This window comes from Oncorhynchus mykiss, chromosome 9, assembly GCF_057628025.1.
Source record: "Oncorhynchus mykiss isolate SJ-2025 chromosome 9, ASM5762802v1, whole genome shotgun sequence".
NCBI classification, from domain to species: domain Eukaryota; kingdom Metazoa; phylum Chordata; class Actinopteri; order Salmoniformes; family Salmonidae; genus Oncorhynchus; species Oncorhynchus mykiss.
The window spans coordinates 42,081,195-42,107,066 of NC_143030.1; the positions used below are offsets into that span (position 1 = coordinate 42,081,195).

The 25,872-nt window shown below is 41.1% G+C and overlaps 1 protein-coding gene across 2 annotated transcripts in view; it reads left to right on the top strand.

Moving 5' to 3' along the window:
- The window catches only part of iqsec1a (IQ motif and Sec7 domain ArfGEF 1a), a 187,335-nt gene that overhangs the window by 53,928 nt on the left and 107,535 nt on the right, over positions 1-25,872 (top strand). For both annotated transcript variants that reach the window (XM_021615546.3, XM_021615553.3), the window contains exon 3: positions 10,325-10,432. In XM_021615546.3, coding sequence (XP_021471221.3) covers positions 10,325-10,432 — 108 coding nt within the window. The remainder of the gene's footprint in view (positions 1-10,324; positions 10,433-25,872) is intronic.

Consider the following 25,872-nt stretch of genomic DNA (forward strand, 5'->3'; position numbering starts at 1 on the left):
CGTCTCTGTGGCATGAGGTTTATATGGGAGTGTCTCAGTAAATGTGAAAGCAGTGGAGTGATTTAAAGTTGGAATCAGCATACATCATTGATGTGATGTGCCTAGGGCTGAAAAACATGACTGGCATGTCGAGTAGAGGTGCTTTGCTTCCCGGTCCCTAGTAAATAAGCCCAGTTGTCTCCAGCTCCTTCTCTCCATAGTATATAGATGTAATATCTTGGGTAAGCAGCACATATGCTCCTGTTGAGCAGATGGTGAATTACACTCTTCCTCCTGCCTCTCAAGTGTTGTCTGTCTGAGCTTTCTGAGAATGGAGAGAACCCTAGAGGAGCTGAGTTTGTGTTGTTGATATACATTGGTGTAAAAATATTTTAAAGTACTACTTAAGTAGTTTTTTTGTGTCTGTGCTTTACTTTACCATTTATATTTTTGACAACTTTTACTACACTACATTCCTAAAGAAAGTACTTTTTACTTTTCCCTGACACCCAAAAGTAATTCACACACTACTGCCTCTGTGGCGGACTCACTAAACACAAATGCTTTGTTTGTAAATGAGGTGTTGGAGTGTGCCCCTGGCTATCTGTAAATTAAGAAAACAACAAGTTTGCTTAATATAAGGAATTTGAAATAATTATACTTTTACTTTTGATACATAAGTACAACAATTACATTTACTTGTGGAACTTATGTATATTTAAAACCAAATACTTTAAGACTTTTACTCCAGTAGTATTTTACTGGGTGACTTTCACTTTTACTTGAGTCATTTTCTATTCAGGTATCTTTACTTTTAGTATGACAATTGAGTACTTTTTCCACCACTGTTGATATACAGATGAAGTCGGAAGTTTACATACACCTTAGCCAAATACACCTTAGCCAAATACATTTAAACTAAGTTTTTAACAATTCCTGACATTTAATCCTAGTAAAAATCCCCTGTTTTAGGTCAGTAAGGGTCAACACTTTATTTTAAGAATGTGAAATGTCAGAATAATAGTGATTTATTTCAGCTTTTATTTATTTCATCACATTCCCAGTGGGTCAGAATTTTACATACACTCAATTAGTATTTGGTAGCATTGCATTTAAGTTGTTTAATTTGGGTCAAACGTTTCGGGTAGCCTTCCACAAGCTTCCCACAATAAGTTGGGTGAATTTTGGCCATTCCTCCTGACAGAGCTGGTGTAACTGAGTCAGGTTTGTAGGCATCCTTACTCACACGCTTTTTCAGTTCTGCCCACAAATTATCTATTATCTTTGTGATGGCCACTCCAATACCTTGACTTTGTTGTCCTTAAGCCATTTTGCCACAACTTTGGAAGTATGCTTGGGGTCATTGTCCATTTGGAAGACCCATTTGCGACCAAGCTTTAACTTCCTGACTGATGTCTTGAGATGTTGTTCAATATATCCACGTAATTTTTCTCCTCATTATGCCATCAATTTTGTGAAGTGCACCAGTCCTTCCTGCAGTAAAGCACCCCCACAACATGAACATGATGCTGCCACCCCTGTGCTTCACGGCTGGGATGGTGTTCTTCGGCTTGCAAGCCTCCCCCTTTTTCCTCAAAACATAACGATGGTCATTATGACCAAACAGTTCTATTTGTGTTTCATCAAACCAGAGGACATTTCTCCAAGAAGTGTGATCTTTGTCTCCATGTGCAGTTGCAAACCGTAGTCTGGCTTTTTTTATGGTGGTTTTGGAGGAGTGGCTTCTTCCTTGCTGAGCGGCCTTTCAGGTTATGTTTTACTCTGGATATATATACATTTGTACCCGTTTCCTCCACAACGTCCTTTGCTGCTGTTGTGCTATTGTTTTTCACTTGAGTGGTATGACGGCTGTGTGGTCTCATGGTGTTTATACTTGCCTACTATTGTTTGTACAGATGGTCGTGGTTCCTTCAGGCATTTGGAAATTCCTCCCAAGGATGAACCAGACTTGTGGAGGTCTACAATTATTTTTCTGAGGTCTTGGCTGATTTCTTTTGATTTTCCCATGATGTCAAGCAAATACATCCACAGGTACACCTCCAATTGACTCCGATGTTGTCAATTAGCCTATCAGAAGCTTCTAAAGTCATGATGTCATTTTCTGTAATTTTCCACGCTGTTTAAAGGCACAGTCAACTTAGTGTATGTAAACTACTGACCAACTGTAATTGTGATACAATGAGTTATAAGTGAAATAATCTGTCTGTAAACAATTGTTGGACAAATGACTTGTGTCATGCACAGAGTAGATGTCCTAACCGACTTGCAAGAACTATAGTTTAACTTCTTACAGCTGAAATCCCGCTAACAGGATCGATATCACAACAGCCAGTGAAAGTGCGGGGCACCAAATTCAAACAACAGAAATCTCATAATTAAAATTCCTCAAACATACAAGTATTTTACACCATTTTAAAGATAAACTTGTTGTTAATCCCACCACAGTGTCCGACTTCAAAAAGACTTTACGATGAAAGCACACCAAACGATTATGTTAGGTCAGCACCTAGTCACAGAAAAACAGCCATTTTTCCAGCCAAAGGTTGAAACAGTTCCCATTCACCCCCACTTCACAGTGGAAGCCACAAACAAGGTTCTAAAGACTGTTGACATCTAGTGGAAGCCTTAGGAAGTGCAATCGGACCAAATTTACACATTATCTTGGATAGGCAAAGAGTTGAAAACCAACAAGTCTCAGATTTCCCACTCCCTGGTTGGATTTTTTTTCTCAGGTTTTTGCCTGCCATATGAGTTCTGTTATACTCACAGACATCATTCAAACAGTTTTAGAAACTTCAGAGTGTTTTCTATCCAAACCTACTAATGATATGCATATCTTAGCTTCTGGGCCTGAGTAGCAGGCAGTTTACTCTGGGCACCTTATTCATCCAAGCTACTCAATACTGCCCCCCAGCCATAAGAAGTTAACAAGAAATGTATGGAGTATTTGAAAAGCGAGTTTTCATGACTCCAACCTAAGTGTAAACTTCTGACTTCAACTGTACATTAGATTCAGGCCATCTCTGTTCTTTCCTCCCATGTTATTTGTTGTGCTCCGGCCTCTTGTGTTACGTACTGGCTGTCCTCTCTTACTGAGGCGAAGGTGAAAGAGAGGGCTGAGCCCCAAAGGTGTCGTTGTCTTTTCCTGTGTGTGTTTGTGTGTGTGTGTGCTCACCCACTGAGCAGCATCACCAGCAGAGCCAGTGTACTAAAGATGCTGCGTTTCTGCCAGGGACTCAAACTGTGAAACAAAGAGACTTGGGCCTCTTTTCAATCAGCTATCAGGCTTTCTGAGATAACTGGCCAATAACCCATCCCGCTAATTAAGCCTTTACCCAAACACATGGGTAGTGTCAATCATCATAACTACAGTAGCAGCCGCTATTTCATCTACACTTTTAGTCATCCAAGAGCTAGTATGCATCGACTGCTACCACTGTTAATCCACTCCCCAGACAGAAATTCACGTTGTGTCTGTAGTCTTTCTACATCAATATGTAAAACCAGGGTCCGGCTGAGTGAAATTGCTTCAACATCCACCACTACGTTCAGCACTAATACAGTCCCAAGACTACCTACTACTACTAGGCCTCACAGTATGGGATGCCGTTTGGGTCTAATGCGTGTGATAAAAGATACAAGTCCAATAACAATATTTGATGTGTCTTTTAAACTGATAATTTGACATGTCAAATAACAAAATTATATTTTAGAATGTTGCGTGTGCCGAGTCTGCATTAGCAAGCCAAGTTTCACCACTACGGTCAGTAGCGCTGTCAAAGCTGTAAAAAAATAAGTCTGCAAACAAGCACGCACACCAGTCACAATGTGTTTTAAAATACCGCGTTGGTAATAAGCCATTATTTGTTCAACCGAATGGGAAAATGTCTGTGTGAGCATTTTAAATAAGATCAGGATCAAATGAGCAGGATGAAAATTGTTAGCTTGGTAGTCCAACATTCTCCCTGACATGCAACCATCCCAGAGGCAGGGGAGATAGGATGGTGATCCTGCTGCTTCTGCCTGCCAGCTAGCTAGGTAACAAACTCGGCAAGCTAGCCAGCTACAGTACCTAGCCCTGTTGCCCCATGCTAACATTATAAGCATGACTAAGCATGGGACCATCACCCAAATACAAAAGCTGTCTTATAAATGAGGGGTATTTTAGATGCCCGAAAAAGCTTTACCAGAATCATAGCATACATATCGGTGAATCGCCATGAAATATGGTGATGCTGTAATCAATGTGTAATCACTATGTCCAAAATTCATGAACGTGTTAAATTATTATGTGATGTGCAGTCACTTTCAGGTCCTGAATGGTGAACAAGCAAATAATGTTATTTGACATGTATATTTTTTGACACGTAAAGACCCAAACGGTGCTCTATATCACAGACCCTAGTCTTTCCCTTTTGATATACAATACTGAAGCTCAAAGTAAGCCAGGCTCTTCAAATTCAAAACCACTCCACAGCCACTGAGGTACCACTCTCCTGCGACACTCACTAGGCTCATAGTCATATTGCTTACAAGTCTCTTACATGTTAATATGCAGCTACACCATGACCTAAACTGAGCCTGGCTGTTTAAAATCTAGTGCATTACATACCTAGTTGGCTAGCTCTCGCTATCATTAAACATGGAAAAGTCATTGTACCTGAGAATTTGCTTTTCTGAGGTGAGGTACTGTAGCTGACAGTGAGCGGACGTGTAGGGGAACTAATGAGCGAAGAATAACAACATGGCTGTGATTAATTGGCCTTCTCCACTAATCAAAATGGATGGCTTCATTCAGACGTGATTAGGAGCCAGCAATGTGAGAGACTGACTGACTGCTGGTGTGAACAGCCTCAGAACAGCCTCAATGACCTGGTTTTGATGTGTAAAGCAGCACCCGTTCATAAACCTTGACTAGCAGGGAACAATAGGCTGGAGGGAGCTGGAGAGATCACCAGCAGTCACAGTCAGACACTCAATACAGTACGAGGGCTGGGGATGAATGTAAGCAGTGTTCATTCAAGTGTGATAAATATTTGAATAACACTTCCTGTTTTTCAGTGTGTGCAAATAAGTATGTTGGTGTGTGTTTCACAAAAGGGTAGTTATATTATCCTATGAATTCCGAAACACAGGAACCACAGGTAAATGCAACTCTCTACCATCTCTCTAGATTGAATCCAATTATCACTGTTATTATGAAACTATTTGATCATACAACATCCATATGGCTTCCAGTCATGGTAGCCATTTGTTGTCGTTCTGTTTTCCTGAATGAGGTTCCTCCTGTTACATGGGGAGGAGTAATGTTGGTCCAAAGCGGATTGACAATGAGTATGTTTGCATACACACTAATTAATCAACATTAAACTGATTGTGGCAGAATGCAGAGAATGGCATTAGTCATAAACAGTATTATTAGGGGGATTGTTCTTCTTGCAAAGCAGGTAAACGTTTTAAACAAACTATTATATTAACCCGACTATCCACAACAGTCACATTATTGCATATAAGTGCATATAACCATGCTCAATGTGGTGATGCCTGCCAGCTTGTTTGCCTGCCTTTTTATTTTACCTTTATTTAACTAGGCATGTCAGTAAGAACAAATTCTTATTTACAATGACGGCCTACCGGGGAACAGTGGGTTAACTGCCTTGTTCAGGGGCAAAAATACAGATTTTAAACTTGTCAGCCACGGGATTTGATCCAGCAACCTTTCGGTTACTGGCCCAACATTCTAACCACTAGGCTACCTGCCACCCCAACTCTGTAGAGGCTCAACGGAAGCGCTTTGCAACAAGAGGCCTGACAGAATCAGTGGCTTTTCATTCCCTTGTCATTCTCAGCAGGGAGGCGTGGAGACTGAAATAGAGAGTGATTAGAAAACCTAACTGTTATTACTGTGAAGGAGAGAGAACAAAGCACCGGCTCTGATCCCTCATGTTCAGGCCAATGCTTTCTGATTATGTGTTAAAACATCAGTAGCTGATGAAGACACCACTGTCATGTTTTGTAGCGTGTACATACTCTAGCATAATGATGATGTGATGATGGTAGTTGAGTGAATGTGCAATTATACAGAATTGCACCTATTTCAGATAATTTTTTAGCACTTCACACATGAAGTGACCTCGGTTAGGGCGAGTGGTAAATCTTAGATGGACAGCTATTACACAGACCTGGAATAATTTTGCATTTGAACCTCAGGGCTATATCAACAGGGGAGCAGGAAATGTCTGTGACAAGGTGACTACAGTAAGACAGGACTGTTTAACCTACTGTTTAACCTGCAAGCTTGCACCTTGCTCAGTCACAGTGCAATGCCAGGAACTGTCGCTGCATGCGGACTCACTGTGGTCCCTGGGTAGAAGAGGTGTCTACTGTACTCTGCTGCCACTGCGCCTTGCCTCTGGATTCATTAGAAGTGTTCTCCAGGGAAACATTTGAAACGTTTTCCCAACTGCACTTCATTGGGATCAAACAAGGTTGTCCTCTGCTACTCATGAGCGTATATATATCTCATCGCCATGGAGAGTGATGGTGAACTTTGATAACAGCCCACTGAAGAGGAGATTTGTCCTTGAGTTGTACTCCCACCATCCTCTGTTTAAAACACACACAGGCCCCTGTCAGACTGAAAACATTCTGGACCAATGATTAAGCTATAAGGCATGAGAACCCAGGGATTATCATGTGAATAACCCCCTACTAAGGGCTGTTTTAGGAGATTCTGAGATACTGGAACTGGCGTCCCTGACTCCGGCAATCATACCATCCTCAAAGTTGCTTAGGTCACTCATTTTGGCCATTCTAACATACAATCGAACAGTAACTGAATGCCTCGATGCCTGTCTGCCTCCTTTTATATAGCAAGCCATGGTCATGTGCCTCACTATCTGTAGGAGTGCGCACTTCTCGGGAACAAGTGGGGTACCTAATAGATATGGCATATATAGAGGTCCGTGGGGCAATGCACAATTGGCCTAGCGTTGTCCGTGTTAGGGAGGGTTTGGCCGGTAGGGATATCCTTGTCTCATCACGCATCAGCGACTCCTGTGGCGGGCCGGGCGCAGTGCACGCTAACCAAGGTTGCCAGGTGCATGGTTGGATGTGCGCTGGGTTGGATGCGCGCTGTGTTAAGAAGCAGTGCGGCTTGGTTGGGTTGTGTATCGGAGGACGCATGACTTTCAACTTTCGTCTCTCCCGAGCCTGTACGGGAGTTGTAGCGATGAGAAAAGATAGTAGCTACTAAAAACAATTGGATACCACGAAATTGGGGAGAAAAAGGGGTACAATTAAAAATAAAATAAAAATCACATTTTGTGAGTTTTTTTTTATAGGGCAAGGCAGCTCTAACCAACATCTCCAATCTCATCTCCTTGATTGGGCTCTAGGTTAGCTGACTTCTGACTACAAATAGCTTTTGGAAAAGTCATTAGCCTAGGGGTTCACATACTTTTTCCAGCCTTTAAATGATGTATTCAATATAGACAAGGAAAAACACAATTTGTGTGTTATTAGTTTAAGCACACTGTGTTTGTCTATTGTTGTGACTTAGATGAAGATCAGATCAAATTTGATGACCAATTTATGCACAAATCCAGGTAATTTTAAAGGGTTCACGCCCTTTTTCTTGCCACTGTATATAAATATATATAACACGGCTGTCAGCCAATCAGCATTCAGGGCTTGAACCACCCAGTTTACAATGGAATTTATTTCCTGGTATTGTTTTGATAACCCCCTCTCCCATTATTCTCAGCACTGTGCTTCACCTTGAATGACATCCAAGTCAGCACAGACAGACAGCTAGCTGAACTCACAAACTGCACTATCTATGGTGACCAAGCAGAACGGAAGTTATTTATGATGATTTTCCTTTAAGTTGCCTCAGCCTGCTGGCTTGTAGAAAGGCTCTCCTACAATTTACCAGTGGAGTTGTGTAACACCCATTGCTGATTTCGATTTGGAGATGTGTCTCTGTGTGCCTGCGTTTGGTCTCTGCAGCCCTGCCAGTCACTAATAGAGGAAAGAAATCAGAGTAATTCATGGTTCACAGCTCCCCAAACTCATTCAGTGGAGAAAGAGAGCGAGAGAGATGGGACATTAGCATTTGTGAAATTAATAATTCAAACCGCAGTAAATGGCATCAGCCCTTGATTCAATTTGCAACTGATATTAATCATGGCTTGAGTGCAGAAATTAGAAATTAAAAAACTTTTTCGGTGCATTCTGGGCTTTTCTGGGAAGGTGTTTTCAAGCAAGACATGAACTGATTATACTCTGTGATAATGGCAAAATACAAGGCGACTGTAATTCCTCACCTATATTCATACTATAATTACTTTTCTTACATAGCTGTGAATTTCAATAGAGGGATTACAGAATATTACTGCACACATCCTACCTACCAGTCAAGCTATTGTTCATGGAACATTAGCGAAGACACTGAGGCCAAATGTTAATCTGATTGAGCAAACTGCTTTCATAAAAGATGTCAGATAGCGTTTCCTGCTGCTCTGTGTGTCTGACAGAGATGGGATCAAAGTTCTGTGATGGAGAAAAATGGCCACTGTTCAGCATTCAGGCCAGATGTTACATGGCTCCATGCTTAATGAAGGTCCTCACCTCTGAGAGACTGATGGCAGACTGGTGGTGGACTGAAGAGGGGATGGTCCCGGCACCAGCGGGTCGAAGGTGGATCATGGAAGCTCTTCTATAGATGAGTGAGAAGTGCTGCTGGGGAGAACTACTTCAGGTATATGATGATAAAGAAGGAGAGAGATGGCCATAACGACATCAGGAGGAGAGGTCCTTGATAAAATAGAGCAGCGCAGAACACAAACATACAAAGACTGTAGAAACACTACAAATAACCTGACCTTCTGTCTACATGGGCAATTACTTTCCATTTCTTTTGTCCTTTCTTTGGAATTATTTTTCATTTCTTCATGTCTCTCCTTCCTCTTTCACAAGTAGGATTGAAGTGTATTCAGGATGTTTTTTTACACAAGTCACAATGAGATTTATGCGGTAGCGGCTGCCATAGACAGAACCTTCATTATGCCGCTGGGCATGTTCGGGTGTATTCTGGGAGGTGACCTCTGAACTGCACCATTGTATTTCATACCTAGTGCCTCTCTGTGTTCATGATGAATGTGTCCGTACAGCTGCTGAACATTTTGTTTATATGGCTCTACTGCATATGATCTTAAACATCTCATCAATGTCATGTTGCTGATTAATTCACTAATTTGATCATTTCATTTGTCCTGCACTAAATATTGTTGTTCTACTGAATTGTTAATATTATGACCTACTGCGTTTCCATGGTGTAGCTGTTAATAGATCATAATGCAAGCGGAACCATCTGAATAATGAAAACCATACTCCTGCTGCTCAGCTGATTCATTTTAGGATGTGGAAAGAGCGATTTGGGAGAACTAAGTGTGTTTGTTAACCCCACATTATATATTATGTATGATGTCGTAGACTCCAGATTAAACTGTAGATTTTCCAGGCAATACATCTCTTCTGTGGAACGATTGTAATGTGTGCTAGGCGTTTAAAAAAAAGACCATCAAATTCAGTTCTTTAGCGTGAGTTCTTTTACTCAATTGGCCTATATGAATACGGCTGCATTGAAATGTTTCTTACTGAAGAAATATGAACCACGGTAGCAATTTAAAGGGAACAGGTTGGAGAGTATGGGAAAATGATTAGACCAAGTAAAATGCTCTGGATACATTCAGTAACATGATAAGAATGTTCCTGAAAAATGTGGGTAGGTGCATACATTACAAGGGTTTGAGGGAGAGGACTAACTGGTGTCTCCAAATGGCCACACACCTCTACAAAGTGTGCGCAGTTCTTAATTTCAATGCATTTTTATGACTCAAAGAAGTCTTTACCTGGAAGTTGTTTTTTGGAGCTCTCCAAGCTGTGCTGTTCAGGAACTAGAGCATGCACACTTGTAGTTTTTTTTTTTTTTTGGTACACAACCCTGAATGCTTTTTCTCTTTAAAATGTGTGTTAAACAGAAAAGCATGGGTATGTGATTTAATATCCTAAACACAATAATACACCATTTTAAAACACAGATGTATGAAAATAATGAGTGCTCAGGTTGAGAGTGAAGCAGGAAGGTGCCACTGGCTGAACTGGTGCCATAAAAATATCCCCTTGTCACCTGGGGAACAATCCTGAGGCACTCACACACACACACACACACACACACACACACACATTTATCCTGTCGTTCAGTTCCAAATGAAATGGCTCCAGTCAGGTTGTGATGACTGTGTTCTGTTTCTCTCTACAGGAGACATGCCTCTCTGCCCATCGACGTCACAGAGAACCCTGCCAGTCTGGTGTCAGCCGGCTGTAGGAGAGGTTTCCCCTGCCGCAAGTGGAAGTCTGCCTCTTTTGGGTACAGTAACATGTTGTTTTTGTTCGGGTGTGTGTGAGTTCAGTGTGCCTGTATGGACCCCTAAAGCTTGATAGCACTGAAATGTTTTGTTTGGCTTTAATCACAACTGGTGCCCTCAAACTGCAGATGACTAAAGCCTTTTTCACATTGGCAGTTTTGAAGTGACTGAAATAAAATCTTATTTTTCCTGCAGTCTGAACAGATTCTGATATTTCAAGCCACATTTCAAACCTCATTCGTAGGTGGTTTGAAGTAAGAAACAAATCCTATTATTGGATATGTCTGAATGGTCAAATCTGATTTATTTGCCCTCAAATGGTTTTTAGACTGGCATATCTTGTTGCTTGCTAGCTACTCTGACAGTTTGACAACAACATGTGGTAGCTAACTAGCTTGTTAATTGTTTACAAACAAATGAGTGAGTGTGCTCGAAAACTAAACCGCTACCTAGCTATCTTTTTGACTGCCGTGGTTACTTGTTTTGGAAGTTGGATCATCTTATCCTTTTGAGGCTTTAAGTGTTCTTACACTATGATTTTGAACATTCAAAGCACATGGGAATAGTCCATGGCAGGCATTGTTGTCACCTTAGATTGCTACACAACTTCTGAGTGATAGGAAGCACAAGGTTCACCACCAATCAGCCTATACCATTGTGCACACACCGGTCGTTACCATGACAACTAGCCTAGCCATGTCAGAAAATGACTGCTTTCTGAACACACACACCACACACACACACACACATACATACAATTTGGTCACTTGTAACTTGCTGTTTGACAGTCAGTAGTCCAAAACAGATTTGAAAAACAAAACAGATAAGGCCTGCAGTGTGAACAAGGCTTAAGTGTTTGATGTGACTGTGTTACTGTTATAAACAGAGTTCACAGTAAAATTGCCTTCTGGTGGATATGTTGCACCATGTTTGAGTCTCTTGGCATATTCTAGTGAGCTGATTGTGATACCTTATCCATCTGGGGGGGACATGGCTGTTTTTTTCCCCCTGGACATTCCTAATGGGCATTCTGTCCATTATGTAGTCCACTAATGAGATATGATGTTGGTGTATAATACCACCCACTACCTGGAGCCTGAGAGCCTCTCAATAAACAACAAGAGCCGGACGAGATAAGAGAGCACACACACAACACACACACAGCTTCTAAAGGTTTCAAAGCTTCTTCATTGCCCTGTGCTTCATCATCAAATAGCAATGAGCTCCCACTCAATAGCCTGCCCTCCTCATTATAGGCCCAAATTATCCCCGAAGCTCATACCAGGCTCATTTCAAAAACATTTAACATCTGTATCTACGGTGTGTTTATATGGAAATGAGAGACCAAGACCTGAGATATGGGTATCTGATATTGTAGATGTTGTGAAGTGTTTCATTGATTTAAATGCCATGGGGTTCTATGACGTTTTACAGAGAAACAGAGGAGATTATCGTGAACATATTGAGTAATTAGTATGTCAGATCAGTTGTGTCCTCTGTGATAGTGTTTGTTTCAGGAACACATTTAGTAGCTAATAGGTGAAATGGGTTATGAAGGCCAACACAATAATGGATGTGATTTGAAGCGTGATAGGCTGGCTCGCAGCGCTGTTGTTTTTGCTTCATCATTTCACAGACTCATTAGCATAATCAGTCCCTAATCACCAACCAGCTGACTGACGACAGAGCACAACACTCCAATATGCCCCCAACACATTAGTGATTATTTGGACAATTTACTGATTTGTTTTAGTTGGCTGCTGTGTTAATTTATCCCCCAGGTGGTTATTACATTTAAATGTATTAACATTATTAAGAAGTGTTAATTACTGCAGCTCAGCATTATGTACACAGTACATGCAGTATTACTGCTGAACAATTAACTGAAATTTCCTTTTTTTCACCCATTTTTTTTTTTTAAGCAATTGACTGACTGTGATAAAGCTGCTCTCACTACACTGGAAGATAATAAGAATATGACTTTTAGATCGCAAGTATGTTTATCATACATGTCAGATTTCAATACTGGCCGATGTCATAACTCGGGAGGATATCTTCTCTCGAATGAGACATTTATCATATTTTTTCGATAAATGTGTAGTTTAACAGAGGGTCTAGCACATTTCTCCTCAGCTTCTTAAGTCCAGGGTGCATTGCATGGTGCCGTTGCCACAGATATTAGAGAAATGAGAGAGGAATCCCATTGGGCAATTAATGGAGGAATGTATAACACCCCAACCCCAGCAGACTGTCGACCAATCGCGTTCACGTTGTCAAGCTGCGTCACGTGGTTGCTAAACTAATCGTCACTCAATCCCTTCTCAAAGGCAGCGTATGAGTCGAGAAAGGTACCTATTTTGCTCAAAATCACAAATCCGAAGCTATACAATATTACAGATATGAAGTTAATTATCTCATCTCAGAAAAGATTTGTAATGTTGTACTTCTTGATCAAATGTTATTGGTCACATACACATGGTTAGCAGATGTTAATGTAAGTGTAGTGAAATGCTTGTGCTTCTAGTTCCGACTATGCAGTAATATCTAACATGCAATCTAACAAATTCACAACAACTACCTTATACACTCAAATGTAAAGGGATGAATAAGAATATGTACATATAAATATATGGGTGAGCGATGGCGTGCGGCACAGGCAAGATGCAGTACATGGTGTAGAATACAGTATATACATATGAGATGAGTAATGTAGGATATGTAAACATGATTAAAGTGACGTTATTTAAAGTGACTAGTGGTACCTTTATTAAGTCCATTTATTTAAGTGGCCAGAGATTTGCAGTTGGGCGGTGCAATTGCCGTACCAGGCGGTGATACAGCCCGACAGGATGCTCTCGATTGTACATCTGTAAAAGTTTGAGTGATTTCGATGACAAGCCAAATTTCTTTGTATGTGTGGGTGGATCATTTCAGTTTGTCTGCGATGTGTATGCCGAGGAACTTAAAACTTTCCACCTTCTCCAGTGTCATCGATGTGGATGGGGTGTGCTCGCTCTGCTGTTTCCTGAAGTCCACAATCATCTCCTTTGTTTTGTTGACGTTGAGTGAGAGTTTATTTTCCTGACACCACAGTCCAAGGGCCCTAGTACAGGAGAGGGCTGAGAACGCACCTTTGTGGGGCCCCAGTGTTGAGGATCAGCGGGGTGGAGATGCTGTTTCCTACCTTCACCATCTGGGGGCCCGTCAAGAAGTCCAGGACCCAGTTGCATAGGGCGGGGTCGAGACCCAGGGTCTCGAGCTTAATGATGAGTTTAGAGGGTAGTATGGTGCTAAATGCTGAGCTGTAGTCAATGAACAGCATTCTTACATAGGTATTCCTCTTGTCCAGATGGGATAGGGCAGTGTGATGGCGGTTGCATTGTCTGTTGACGTTTTGGAGCGGTAAGCAAATTGGAGTGGGTCTAGGGTATCAGATAGGTTGAAGGTAATATGATCCTTGTCTAGTCTCTCAAAGCAATTCATGATGACAGAAGTGAGTGCTACGGGGGCAATAGTAATTTAGTTCAGTTACCTTCGCTTTCTTGGGAACAGGAACAATGGAGGCCATCTTGAAGCATTTTGGATTGGTAGGGATTGGGATTGGTTGAATATGTCCGTAAACACACCAGCCAACTGGTCTGCACATGTTCTGAGGACGGGGCTAGGGATGCCATCTGGGCCGGCAGCTTTGCGAGGGTTAACACGTTTTAAATGTTTTACTCATGTTGGCCATGGAGAAGGAGAGTCCACAGGCTTTGGTAGCTGGCCGTGTCAGTGGCACTGTATTGTCCTCGAAGCGAGCAAAGAAGTTGTTTAATTTGTCTGGGAGCAAGATGGCAATGTCCGCGACGGGGTTGGTTTTCTTTTTGTAGTCCGTGATTGACTCTAGACCCTGCCACATACGTCTCATGTTTGAGCCATTGAATTGCGACTCTACTTTGTCTCTCTACTGACCATTCATTCCTATAATTGTTGACGTAATGTATGCTAATGTTGAGCTCTCCTTGTCCCAGAACTGCCCAGAATGCATCACGCGGCCCATTGATGTTAAAACGATTCCAATGTCCTTAAAAGTATGTCTGCTGTTGCGAATGTCAGACTCTACTTTGTAAGGCACATCGATCTGCAGGTTGAACATGGTAACATGGTAAATTGATTGTACAGTTTGTTTAGGCGATTTCACAGCTGACTAGCTACTTCACATGCTGATATTGTATTTGGTATTATAGTGTGTAGCTACGTTTGCTAGCTAGCTACGTTTGATAGCTAGCCAGCCAGCCCATAGAGAGAGCATTGTATTGTGGATGTTGTAGATGACCTGAGCTGCAACAGATTTCCACAATGGTTTTTACATGTTGCTACCAAACTTATTATAACGCCAAAATGAAACATTTGTTCACAAACAAATACTGTCAAATATTAGTCTTATGTAACACTGTAAATTATAGGAATGAATGGTTTTGGGTGGATTTATTTTCTTTAATACATGCTTTAATGAGATCTTTCATTCCTCATGTCTGTTTTAGTTCTTTGTCTTTTGTGGCAACGATGTTTTCTTGTGCTTGATCACTTCTGTGTTGGCATTTTCTTTTTGTGTTATGAGGTTGCCTTTGTCCTCCAGGACAGGACTGAATAAAGTCTTAGCACATGATAAAACACTGAATACATGTCCTCTACCACAACACAAAGGCACAGTTCGTCACACTCAAGGTTAATGGAACAGATTAGTTTACGGGACTAATGGAAAACAGGCATTTACTCCGGAAGCCAATGCTAGAACTGCTTTTTACACAGTGTCACTAAACGGATGTCAAACCATTTCTATTTTCTTTGTGAAGATTATCTGCTGTGACACGGTAGGCCTGTGTGAGGCCCATATTAAAGAGAGTGGTTTATCTTCATACCTGTGTGTGTGAAGTATTGTGTGTGTGTGTGTGTGTGTGTGCAGTATTGGAGAGGAGGGTAAATATTATTAGTGTGGGATTTCATATAGCTGCTGTTATCTCCTTTGGCATGCTGAGTCATTATTTCATTTATTGACATTTGCCTGTATGCTAATGTTCAACTGAAAAGCAGTACTGTATATTTTCCCTGAATACTGAATACTCAGTATTACACACAGGTTGTGATGCCGTTTCAAAATGGTGTGTTGTGATTGTTGTTGTGAGCGTTGTTCACACTTACAGTATACAGAACATGCTGTAAGTCAGCTAAAGTTGCTGATAAGTTTCAATTGTTTTGTGCTAGGACTGAAGTACATGGGATGTTCAGAATTGTAGATCGTCCAACTTTGTCCTTGAGCGTTAGGTATACAGTATATTCGGAAATGATTCAGACTCCTTGACCTTTTCCACATTTAGTTATGTTACAGCCTTATTCTAAAATGTATTAAATTACATAAGTATTCAGACCCTTTGCTATGAGACACGAAATTGTACTCAAGTACGTCCTGTTTTCAGTGATCATCCTTGGGATGTTTATACAACCTGATTGGAGTCCACCTGTGGTAAATTACATTGATTGAACATGATTTGGAAAGGCACACACGTCTATATGAGGCGAACAGTTGTCAGAGCATGTCAGAGCAAAAACCAAGCTATGAGGTTGAAGGAATTGTCCTCAGAGCTCCGAAACAGGGTTGTGCCAAGGCATAAACACTGTAGCCTCCATCATTCTTAAATGGAAGAAGTTTGGAACCACCAAGACTCTTCCTAGAGCTGTCCGCTCGGCCAAACTGAACAATCGGGGGAGAAGGGCAATGGTCACTCTGACAGAGCTCCAGAGTTCCTCTGTGGGGATGGGAGAACCTTCCTGAAGGATAACCATCTCTGCAAGCACTCCACCTATCAGGCCTTTATGGTAGAGTGGCCAGACGGAAGCCACTCCTCAGTAAAAGGCACATGTCAACCCGCTTGGAGTTTGCCAAAAGGCACCTAAATGAAACCATGATGAAACCAAGTATGAACTCTTTGGCCTGAATGCCAAGCGTCACATCTGGAGGAAACCTGGCACCATCCCCATGGTGAAGAATGGTGGTGGCAGCATCATGCTGTAGGGATGTTTTTCAGTGGCAGGGACTGGGAGACTAGTCAGGATCGAGGGAAAGATGAACGGACCAAAGTACAAAATGATCCTTAATAATGAAAACCTGCTCCAGAGCGCTCAGGACCATGACCCTAAGCACACAGCCAAGACAACGCAGGAGTGGCTTCAGGACAAGTCTCAATGTCCTTGAGTGGCCCAGCCAGAGCCGGGACTTGAACCTGATCGAACATCTCTGGAGAGACATGAAAATAACTGTGCAGCGATGCTCCCCATCCAACCTGACAGAGCTTGAGAGTATCTGCAGAGAAGAATGGGAGAAACTCCCCAAATACAGGTGTGCAAATCTTGTAGCGTCCTACCCAAGAAGACTCTGTAATCACTGCCAAAGATGCTTCACCAAAGTACTGAGTAAAGGGTCTGAATACTTATGTAAATATAATATTTCAGTTATTTTTTTATACATTTGCAAAACATTTTTTTTTACAAGTTTCTTCCTTTGTTATTATGTGGTATTGTGTTTAGATTGATTAAATTGTTTTTTTTCCCTCAATTTTAGAATAAGGCTGTATGTAACGTAACAAAATGTTGAAAAAGTAAAGTGGTCTGAATACTTTCCGAATGCGCTGTAGCAGTCAATACCAATGCTGCATTGTTGACAAATATTTGCTCTGTCAATGGGCTTATAAAGTGAAGTAGAGCAATCTCCGAGGAGTAGCCATCTCATTCCAGGTCAACAACACAGTTAATATAACACAAATATACCCCAGGGAAGAACTTGTTCAGGGGCAGGCCTCTGCTTTTTTTGTTCAGGGCAGACTCCCTCTCTCTCCCTATGTTTAAGGGAAATATATGTACTTGTATCTGTGTAGTAATGGGGATGTTTATAGGACCACTGGCTTCGCTGAATCGGCTGCTACTATTGCTGATTTCAAATTTAACAAAAGAAGTACACTAATTTACCTTGGAAAAGGAACTGCCTGGTCAGCAACCTTCGCAATATTAATTGTGCTCACATGGCTATTCATTAAAAAAAAAATTACTCACGTGAGCCACTACGCCTGGACACTGTAGTCAAATGTTTTCCCTGTCCAACTCTCTTTGTTGGAGAGTTGGACAGGGAAAAATATTTTCTTTGATTACTGGACCTCATTGGCTGATGGTTAAACATAGTTAGTGTACTGTCTTAAAATTCTCTGAAATTAAAGACAGGCCTGTTTCATGTTGTAGTAGTTATTATTTTCTAAGACCAATGAATCATTTGCTCTGCCAGTGACTGCTTGTGCATCTGATTTAGTCCCAGTACAGGACCACATTAAAAGAGTTCCATTGCACTCTGTGGTGTGATCCTTCAATTAAAATAGTCTTGACTCATGAATCTGTAGACAGGAAAATTCCTTAGTGTGTGATAAATTGCCTGACTCCCCAGCTGACTTCAACAGTTCCTCTACCTCCTTTCTTTTCCCCCTCGCTCTCGTCTCTTTACCCCTCTCTCCTTTCTCTCTCTTGTCTTTCCTCGCTCTATTGTAGATCCTCTCTCCTCTCCACTGATCCCTCCGCACCACACCAGAATACTTCAGGGGAGACATGTTCCATCCCACAACTAACACTTCCTGATTGTGTTATCACACATGTAGGACAACAGTGAGTTGTCCTCTTGTGATCCATGTTTCGTTGAAGCTCTTTGTTTATGGTTTTGTCAGAGGTTTGTGAAATTGGTCAAGTCTGTTCAAGTGTGCAATAAGAGCACTGCTTTTATTGTCTGCTTGTTGAGACTTAGCGCGAAAGTAGAGCAGTGAGCCAGCCCAACGGGGACAGTGGATTGCAGTTTATTGTGTGACAGGGTAATTGCTCTATACGATTTATCAGCCAAGGGGATGAACTATTCAAAGGCATCTCGCTGCAGAGAAACTTGAAGGGCACACATCTTGAAACAGCACACTACTGTGTATATACACTGAATGTACAAAACATTAGGAACCCCTTCCTAATATTGAGTTGCAACCCCCCTTTTGCCCTCAGAACAGCCTCAATTTGTCAGGGCATGAACACTACAAGGTGTTGAAAGTGTTCCACAGGGATGCTGGCCCATGTTGAATCCAATGCATCCCACAGTTATGTCACATTGGCTGGATGGCATTAGGGTCGTGTTTGGTATACTCTAATAATGTTTGGTGTACTCAGTGTATAATATAATATGCCTGTATATATGCCGTTTAGCTGACACTTTTATGCAAAGCGACTTACATTCATGCCGCCATACATTTTACATATGGGTGGTCCCGGGAATCGAACTCACTAACCTGGCATTACAAGCACTGTGCTCTACCAACTGAACTACAAAGGACCACTCACAATAAACATGTGGACAGAGCGTGCATTAACTGATTGGAAATGGGATGGAAGTACATTATATTGCCAGTGCGACGTGTGCACTATTTAGTAGATTCTCTCTCCCCCACCCTGCAGAGCTCAGGGCTTCCCGGTCTGGTTTATGATACACTGTCGGCTCAATCTCCCTCTCACTCTTCCTCCTTCACATTCTCTATGTATTTCTATATCTCTCTCTCTCCCACCCTCCCTCCCTCATGTGCTCTCTCTATTTCTCTCTCTCTCCTCATTCTTCTCTCGCTCTCTCTCTGTGTAACTACTGCACAAGTCTCTGTTGACTACTCGATACGAGGGTTGGGGTGAAGCTATGAGGTCACGCGAGATGTGTAAATCACCCCTGATTTCTACCCAGCAATCAGGGGATGTCCTGAGGACATTTGGTGACGTTCCCATTTGGCCCCTTATGGGATTCCGCACAACGTTATCCCATTGATAACAGTACCAATCAGGTATTGGTTGGGGTTTTGTGCCGGCCAGGTTCTGATGTGCTATCTGCAGGCCGGGACGGACGGATGGACGAACAGAGGGAGGAAAGGAGGGAGGGATAGATCTGAATGGTCCACTAGCTCCATTTCATACATTAACAATTCAGAGGTTTTATGATCTTCATTACAGTGACTGGCTGTTTCAGAGGGAGGCTGTGGTTTGTGGTTATCTCAGACGCCTGGCTGCAGTAATAACACCGCTCAGCCTATTGATTACTGGAATGGTCTGCCCTATTCCTGCATCAGCTGGTCAGGGGCTGCTGGTAGTGTGTCTGTTAGTGGCCAGTACTGGGTTGAGGTGCATGGGTTCACTTCACACAGAGGAGAAGGGACAGAGTGAGAATAAGTACTATAATAATGCAGTACTGTACATGGATCAATGGCTATATAAGTTCATGAGAGATGGATGTATGGATTGGATATACTGTATACAGTTGAAGTCAGAAGTTTACATACACCTTAGCCAAATACGTTTAAACTCAGTTTTTCACAATTCTTGACATTTAATCCTAGTAAAAAATTCCTGTCTTAGGTCTATTAGGATCATCACTTTATTTTAAGAATGTGAAATGACAGAATAATAGTAGAGAGTGATTTATTTCAGCTTTTATTTCTTTCATCACATTCCTAGTGGGTCAGAAGTTTACATACACTCAAGTAGTATTTTATAGCATTGCCTTTAAATTGTTTAACTTGGGTCAAACATTTCAGGTAGCCTTCCACAAGTTTCCCACAATAAGTTGGGTGAATTTTGGCCCATTCCTCCCGACAGAGCTGGTGTAACACTTTTTTGGTTACTACATGATTCCATATGTGGTATTTCATAGTTTTGATGTCTTCACTATTATGTAGAAAATGGTAAAAAAAAAATAAAGAAAAACCCTTGAATTAGTAGGTGTGTCCAAACATTTGACTGGTACGGTACATATAGGTACATATCTTTTATAAATATATAAAACACTTAGGCTTCTACTTCCAGCTTATACATACTATATACATTTTTACGGACATAATATATTTTACAATAGTTATTTGGTTTGTTTTTAGTCCTGGTCTTCCTCTACCTTCAACCTCAACCTCTCCCATCTATTTCTGATGTCCATCCAGTTTGCTTTCTATTTGCCATACATTTGTGATGTTTCTATTCTCATAGTTTCTACAGACTGTAAATTAAAGAAACAAATGTTTGCTAAAAGTATTATTAGTGTTATCTGCAGAGTTGGATCCAGTTAAATGTTGCAATTCTTCAGCCATTCCTGGAACTGACCAAAAACAAGCTATTGTACATGTGGACAGAACCAAAATAAACAATCTAATGACTGTCTCTTTGCAGCAAAATCTGCATTGCAGGGAAGGTTGTATCCCCCATATACAGTGCCTTGCGAAAGTATTCGGCCCCCTTGAACTTTGCGACCTTTTGCCACATTTCAGGCTTCAAACATAAAGATATAAAACTGTATTTTTTTGTGAAGAATCATCAACAAGTGGGACACAATCATGAAGTGGAACGACATTTATTGGATATGTCAAACTTTTTTATCAAAAACTGAATAATTGGGCGTGCAAAATTATTCAGCCCCTTTACTTTCAGTGCAGCAAACTCTCTCCAGAAGTTCAGTGAGGATCTCTGAATGATCCAATGTTGACCTAAATGACTAATGATGATAAATACAATCCACCTGTGTGTAATCAAGTCTCCTTATAAATGCACCTGCACTGTGATAGTCTCAGAGGTCCGTTAAAAGCGCAGAGAGCATCATGAAGAACAAGGAACACACCAGGCAGGTCCGAGATACTGTTGTGAAGAAGTTTAAAGCCGGATTTGGATACAAAAAGATTTCCCAAGCTTTAAACATCCCAAGGAGCACTGTGCAAGCGATAATATTGAAATGGAAGGAGTATCAGACCACTGCAAATCTACCAAGAACTGGCCGTCCCTCTAAACTTTCGGCTCATACAAGGAGAAGACTGATCAGAGATGCAGCCAAGAGGCCCATGATCACTCTGGATGAACTGCAGAGATCTACAGCTGAGGTGGGAGACTCTGTCCATAGGACAACAATCAGTCGTATATTGCACAAATCTGGCCTTGATGGAAGAGTGGCAAGAAGAAAGCCATTTCTTAAAGATATCCATAAAAAGTGTCGTTTAAAGTTTGCCACAAGCCACCTGGGAGACACACCAAACGTGGAAGAAGGTGCTCTGGTCAGATGAAACCAAAATTGAACTTTTTGGCAACAATGCAAAACGTTATGTTTGGCGTAGAAGCAACACAGCTGAACACACCATCCCCACTGTCAAACATGGTGGTGGCAGCATCATGGTTTGGGCCTGCTTTTCTTCAGCAGGGACAGGGAAGATGGTTAAAATTGATGGGAAGATGGATGGAGCCAAATACAGGACCATTCTGGAAGAAAACCTGATGGAGTCTGCAAAAGACCTGAGACTGGGATGGAGATTTGTCTTCCAACAAGACAATGATCCAAAACATAAAGCAAAATCTACAATGGAATGGTTCAAAAATAAACATATCCAGGTGTTAGAATGGCCAGACCTGAATCCAATCGAGAATCTGTGGAAAGAACTGAAAACTGCTGTTCACAAATGCTCTCCATCCAACCTCACTGAGCTCGAGCTGTTTTGCAAGGAGGAATGGGAAAAAATTTCAGTCTCTCGATGTGCAAAACTGATAGAGACATACCCCAAGCGACTTACAGCTGTAATCACAGCAAAAGGTGGCGCTACAAAGTATTAACTTAAGGGGGCTGAATAATTTTGCACGCCCAATTTTTCAGTTTTTGATTTGTTAAAAAAGTTTGAAATATCCAATAAATGTATTTCCACTTCATGATTGTGTCCCACTTGTTGTTGATTCTTCACAAAAAAATACAGTTTTATATCTTTATGTTTGAAGCCTGAAATGTGGCAAAAGGTCGCAAAGTTCAAGGGGGCCGAATACTTTCGCAAGGCACTATATATATATATATATATATATATATATATATATATATATATATATATATATATATATAGTGCCTAACATTGTATATATAGTGCCTAACATTGTATATATAGTGCCTAACATTGTAACATTCTATTGGTTACAAGAATTTTGTATAATAATTTAAATTTAAAAATTCAAAGTTTTGAACCTGGCGTCGTTTTGCGTATTTGTTCATAAACCATAAGCCATGGAATCTGTACGTCGACAATCTCTTCCCAACTATTTAGCAATCTCTACGGCACAGCTGTCAATTTTTTAGTCCTTAAATGAAACTGGTATACTTTTTTATTTATCACAATTTTCTTTAATCAATTTTGGTCTTTTAATGCAGGGCCGACAGATAAGTTCCTTACTTTTTCCACCTTCCACTTGCCTCTTCCATTTTTGTGGTAACGCTGCAATTAGTTGGTTATAATTTTGGGTAGGACAGACATTTCCATATATTTTTGTTAGCTGCATGTGTGACAACTCCACCAGTCCTATTTATGATATAATTTCCAAAGATTATACCTTTTTTGTTTTTTTAATCAATTAGTATATTTACATTTAACCACACTATTTGTTGAATTACTTGTTCTGTCTTTTCTGGTGGATTAAACTGAAATTGCAACTAACTTTCTATGGCTTGTTTTAAAACTCAAATCAAATAAATTTAAATTTTCACTTGCGCCAAATACAACAGGTTCACCTTACAGTGAAATGCTTACTTACAAGCCCTTAAACCTACAATGCAGTTTTTAAGAAAAAAATAAAATAAAATAATTAAAGAGCAGCAGTAAAATAACAATAGTGAGGCTATATACATTGGGTACCGGTACAGAGTCAATGTGCGGGGGCACCGGTTAGTGGAGGTAATTGAGGTAATATGTACATGTAGGGAGAGTTATCAAAGTGACTATGCATAGATAACAATAGAGAGTAGCAGCAGCATGAGGATCAATGTTGCGGATTTGTTGTTACCTACCCTTACCACCTGGGGGTGGCCCGTCAGGAAGTCCCGGATCCAGTTGCAGAGGGAGGTGTTTAGTCCCTCAGGACATTATTTTAGTGATGAGCTTTGAGGGCACTATGGTGTTGAACGCTGTTGTCAATGAATAGCATTCTCACATAGGTGTTCCTTTTGTCTAGGTGGGAAAGGGCAGTGTGGAGTGCAATAGAGACTGCATCATCTGTGGATCTGTTGGGGTGTTATGCAAATTGTAGTGGATCTAAGGTTTCTGGGATAATGGTGTTGATGTGAGCCATGACCAGCCATTCAAAGCACTTAATGGCTACAGACGTGAGTGCTACTGGTCGGTAGTCATTTAGGCAGATTACCTTAGTGTTCTTGGGAACAGGGATTATGGTGGTCTGCTTGAAACATGTTGGTATTACAGACTCAGACAGGGAGAGGTTGAAAATGTCAGTGAAGACACTTGCCAATTGCTCAGTGCATGCTTGGAGTACACGTCCTGGTATTCCGTCGGGCCCTGCGGCCTTGTGAATGTTGACCTGTTTAAAGGTCTTACATCGGCTGCGGAGAGCGTACTCACACAGTCGTCCGGAACAGCTGATGCTCTCATGAATGTTTCAGTGTTACTTGCCTCGAAGCAAGCATAAAAGTAATGTAGCTCGTCTGGTAGGCTTGTGTCACTGGGCAGCTCTCGGCTGTGCTTCCCTTTGAAGTCTGTAATAGTTTGCAAGCCCTGCCACATCCGACGAGCATTGGAGTCGGTGTAGTACGATTCCATCTTAGTCCTGTATTGATGCTTTGCCTGTTTGATGGTTCGTCAGTAATCCTGTAATCCTGATGCCTGTAATCCATGGCTTCTTGTTGAGGTATGTAGGTATAGTCATTGTGGGGACGACGTCATCGATGCACTTATTGATGAAACCATTGACTGATGTGGTGTACTCCTCAATGCCTTTGGAAGAATCCCGGAACATATTCCAGTCTGTGCTAGCAAAACAGTCCTGTACCTTAGCATCTGCTTCACCTGACAACGTTTTTATTGACCGAGTCACTGGTACTTCCTGCTTTAACTTTTGCTTGTAAGCAGGAATCAGGAGGATAGAATTATGGTCAGATTTGCCAAAAGGAGGGTGAGGAGAGCTAGAGTTACTAAAGTGGTTGAGTTTTATTTTTATTTTTTCCTTCAGGATTTACATTTAACATGCTGTTTAACTTAAGTTTCCGGCCACTAGGAGCGCCACCTCTGGATGAGCGATATTTCAGAGATAATTTCATTTTCAAATAAGTGAAGTGAGAGGTTTAATTTGCATAAAGGGATCAAGGTCATTATTGAACATTCTTACATTCTTACTAATTTGCTAGAGAACCAGTTCGGATTTAGTGTAGCTTTTGTATGACTAGACCTCTCACTAAAGGCGTCAAAGTTTTAACATTTAATCATTTCTGCCCTCCAAATTAAATAAATTGTCCCTTTTAATTTTGTCTGGCTTGCCGTGCCAAATAAAATTGAATAATTTCTTTCTCATATACAGTGCCTTTGGAAAGTATTCAGACCCCTTGACTTTTTCCACATTTTGTTACATTAGTCTTATTCTAAAATTGATTAAATAGTTTTTTTCCCCTCATCAATCTACTCACAATACCCCATTAATGACAAAGCATAAACTGTATTTTAGAAATGTTTGCTAATTTATTAATAAAGGATCTCTCTTTATTTTGCTCCGTTCATCTTTGCCTCGATCCTGACTAGTCTCCCAGTCCCTGCCACTAAAAAACATCCCCACGGCATGATGTTGCCACCAGAATGCTTTACTGTAGGGATGGTGCCAGGTTTCCTCCAGATGTGAAGCTTGGCATTAAGGCCAATGAGTGTCTGGTCTGATGAAACCAAGATTGAACTCTTGTTACTCATGGTCTAAGAATCTTTAGGTGCCTTTAGGCTGTCATGTGCCTTTTTCTGAGGAGTGGCTTCTGGCCACTCTACCATAAAGGCCTGATTATGTTCTCCCATCTCCACAGAGGCACTCTAGTTGTATTTGTTTTTGATCTAATGGATACTATAGTACATTTATCATAATTTGGTTGTAATCCTGAGAGTTTAAAAAAGTATCTACATCCTCTGAGGCTGTAGAGGGATTCAAATTGTGGATTTAAAAGAACATGAATCATCAGCGTGCAATGACACCTTTGTTAAACCCTGGATTTCTAGCCCCTTGATATTATTGTTGGATCCGATTTTAACACGCTAACATTTCTATGGCAATAATACATAGATTTGCCGATAGTGGACATCCTTGTTTTACTCCTCTTGACAGTTTTAAAACTTTCTGATAAGTACTACAGCCGCTATTGTAAAGTTTGATTCCACCAGATGGGAAGTCACCAGTAAGCAACAATGATTAATAGGCCTATGAAGAGAACCACCCATAATGTGTGGGAGCTCTTAAGCTTTGGGTGTTCTTTGATGTTCGTGGTTTCTGTATTGTCATCACATTCTGTAGCATCCAAACTGTGCACCAGCCATTGGATGAATGGAAACAGGCATCTGTTACAATACACCAAAACGTG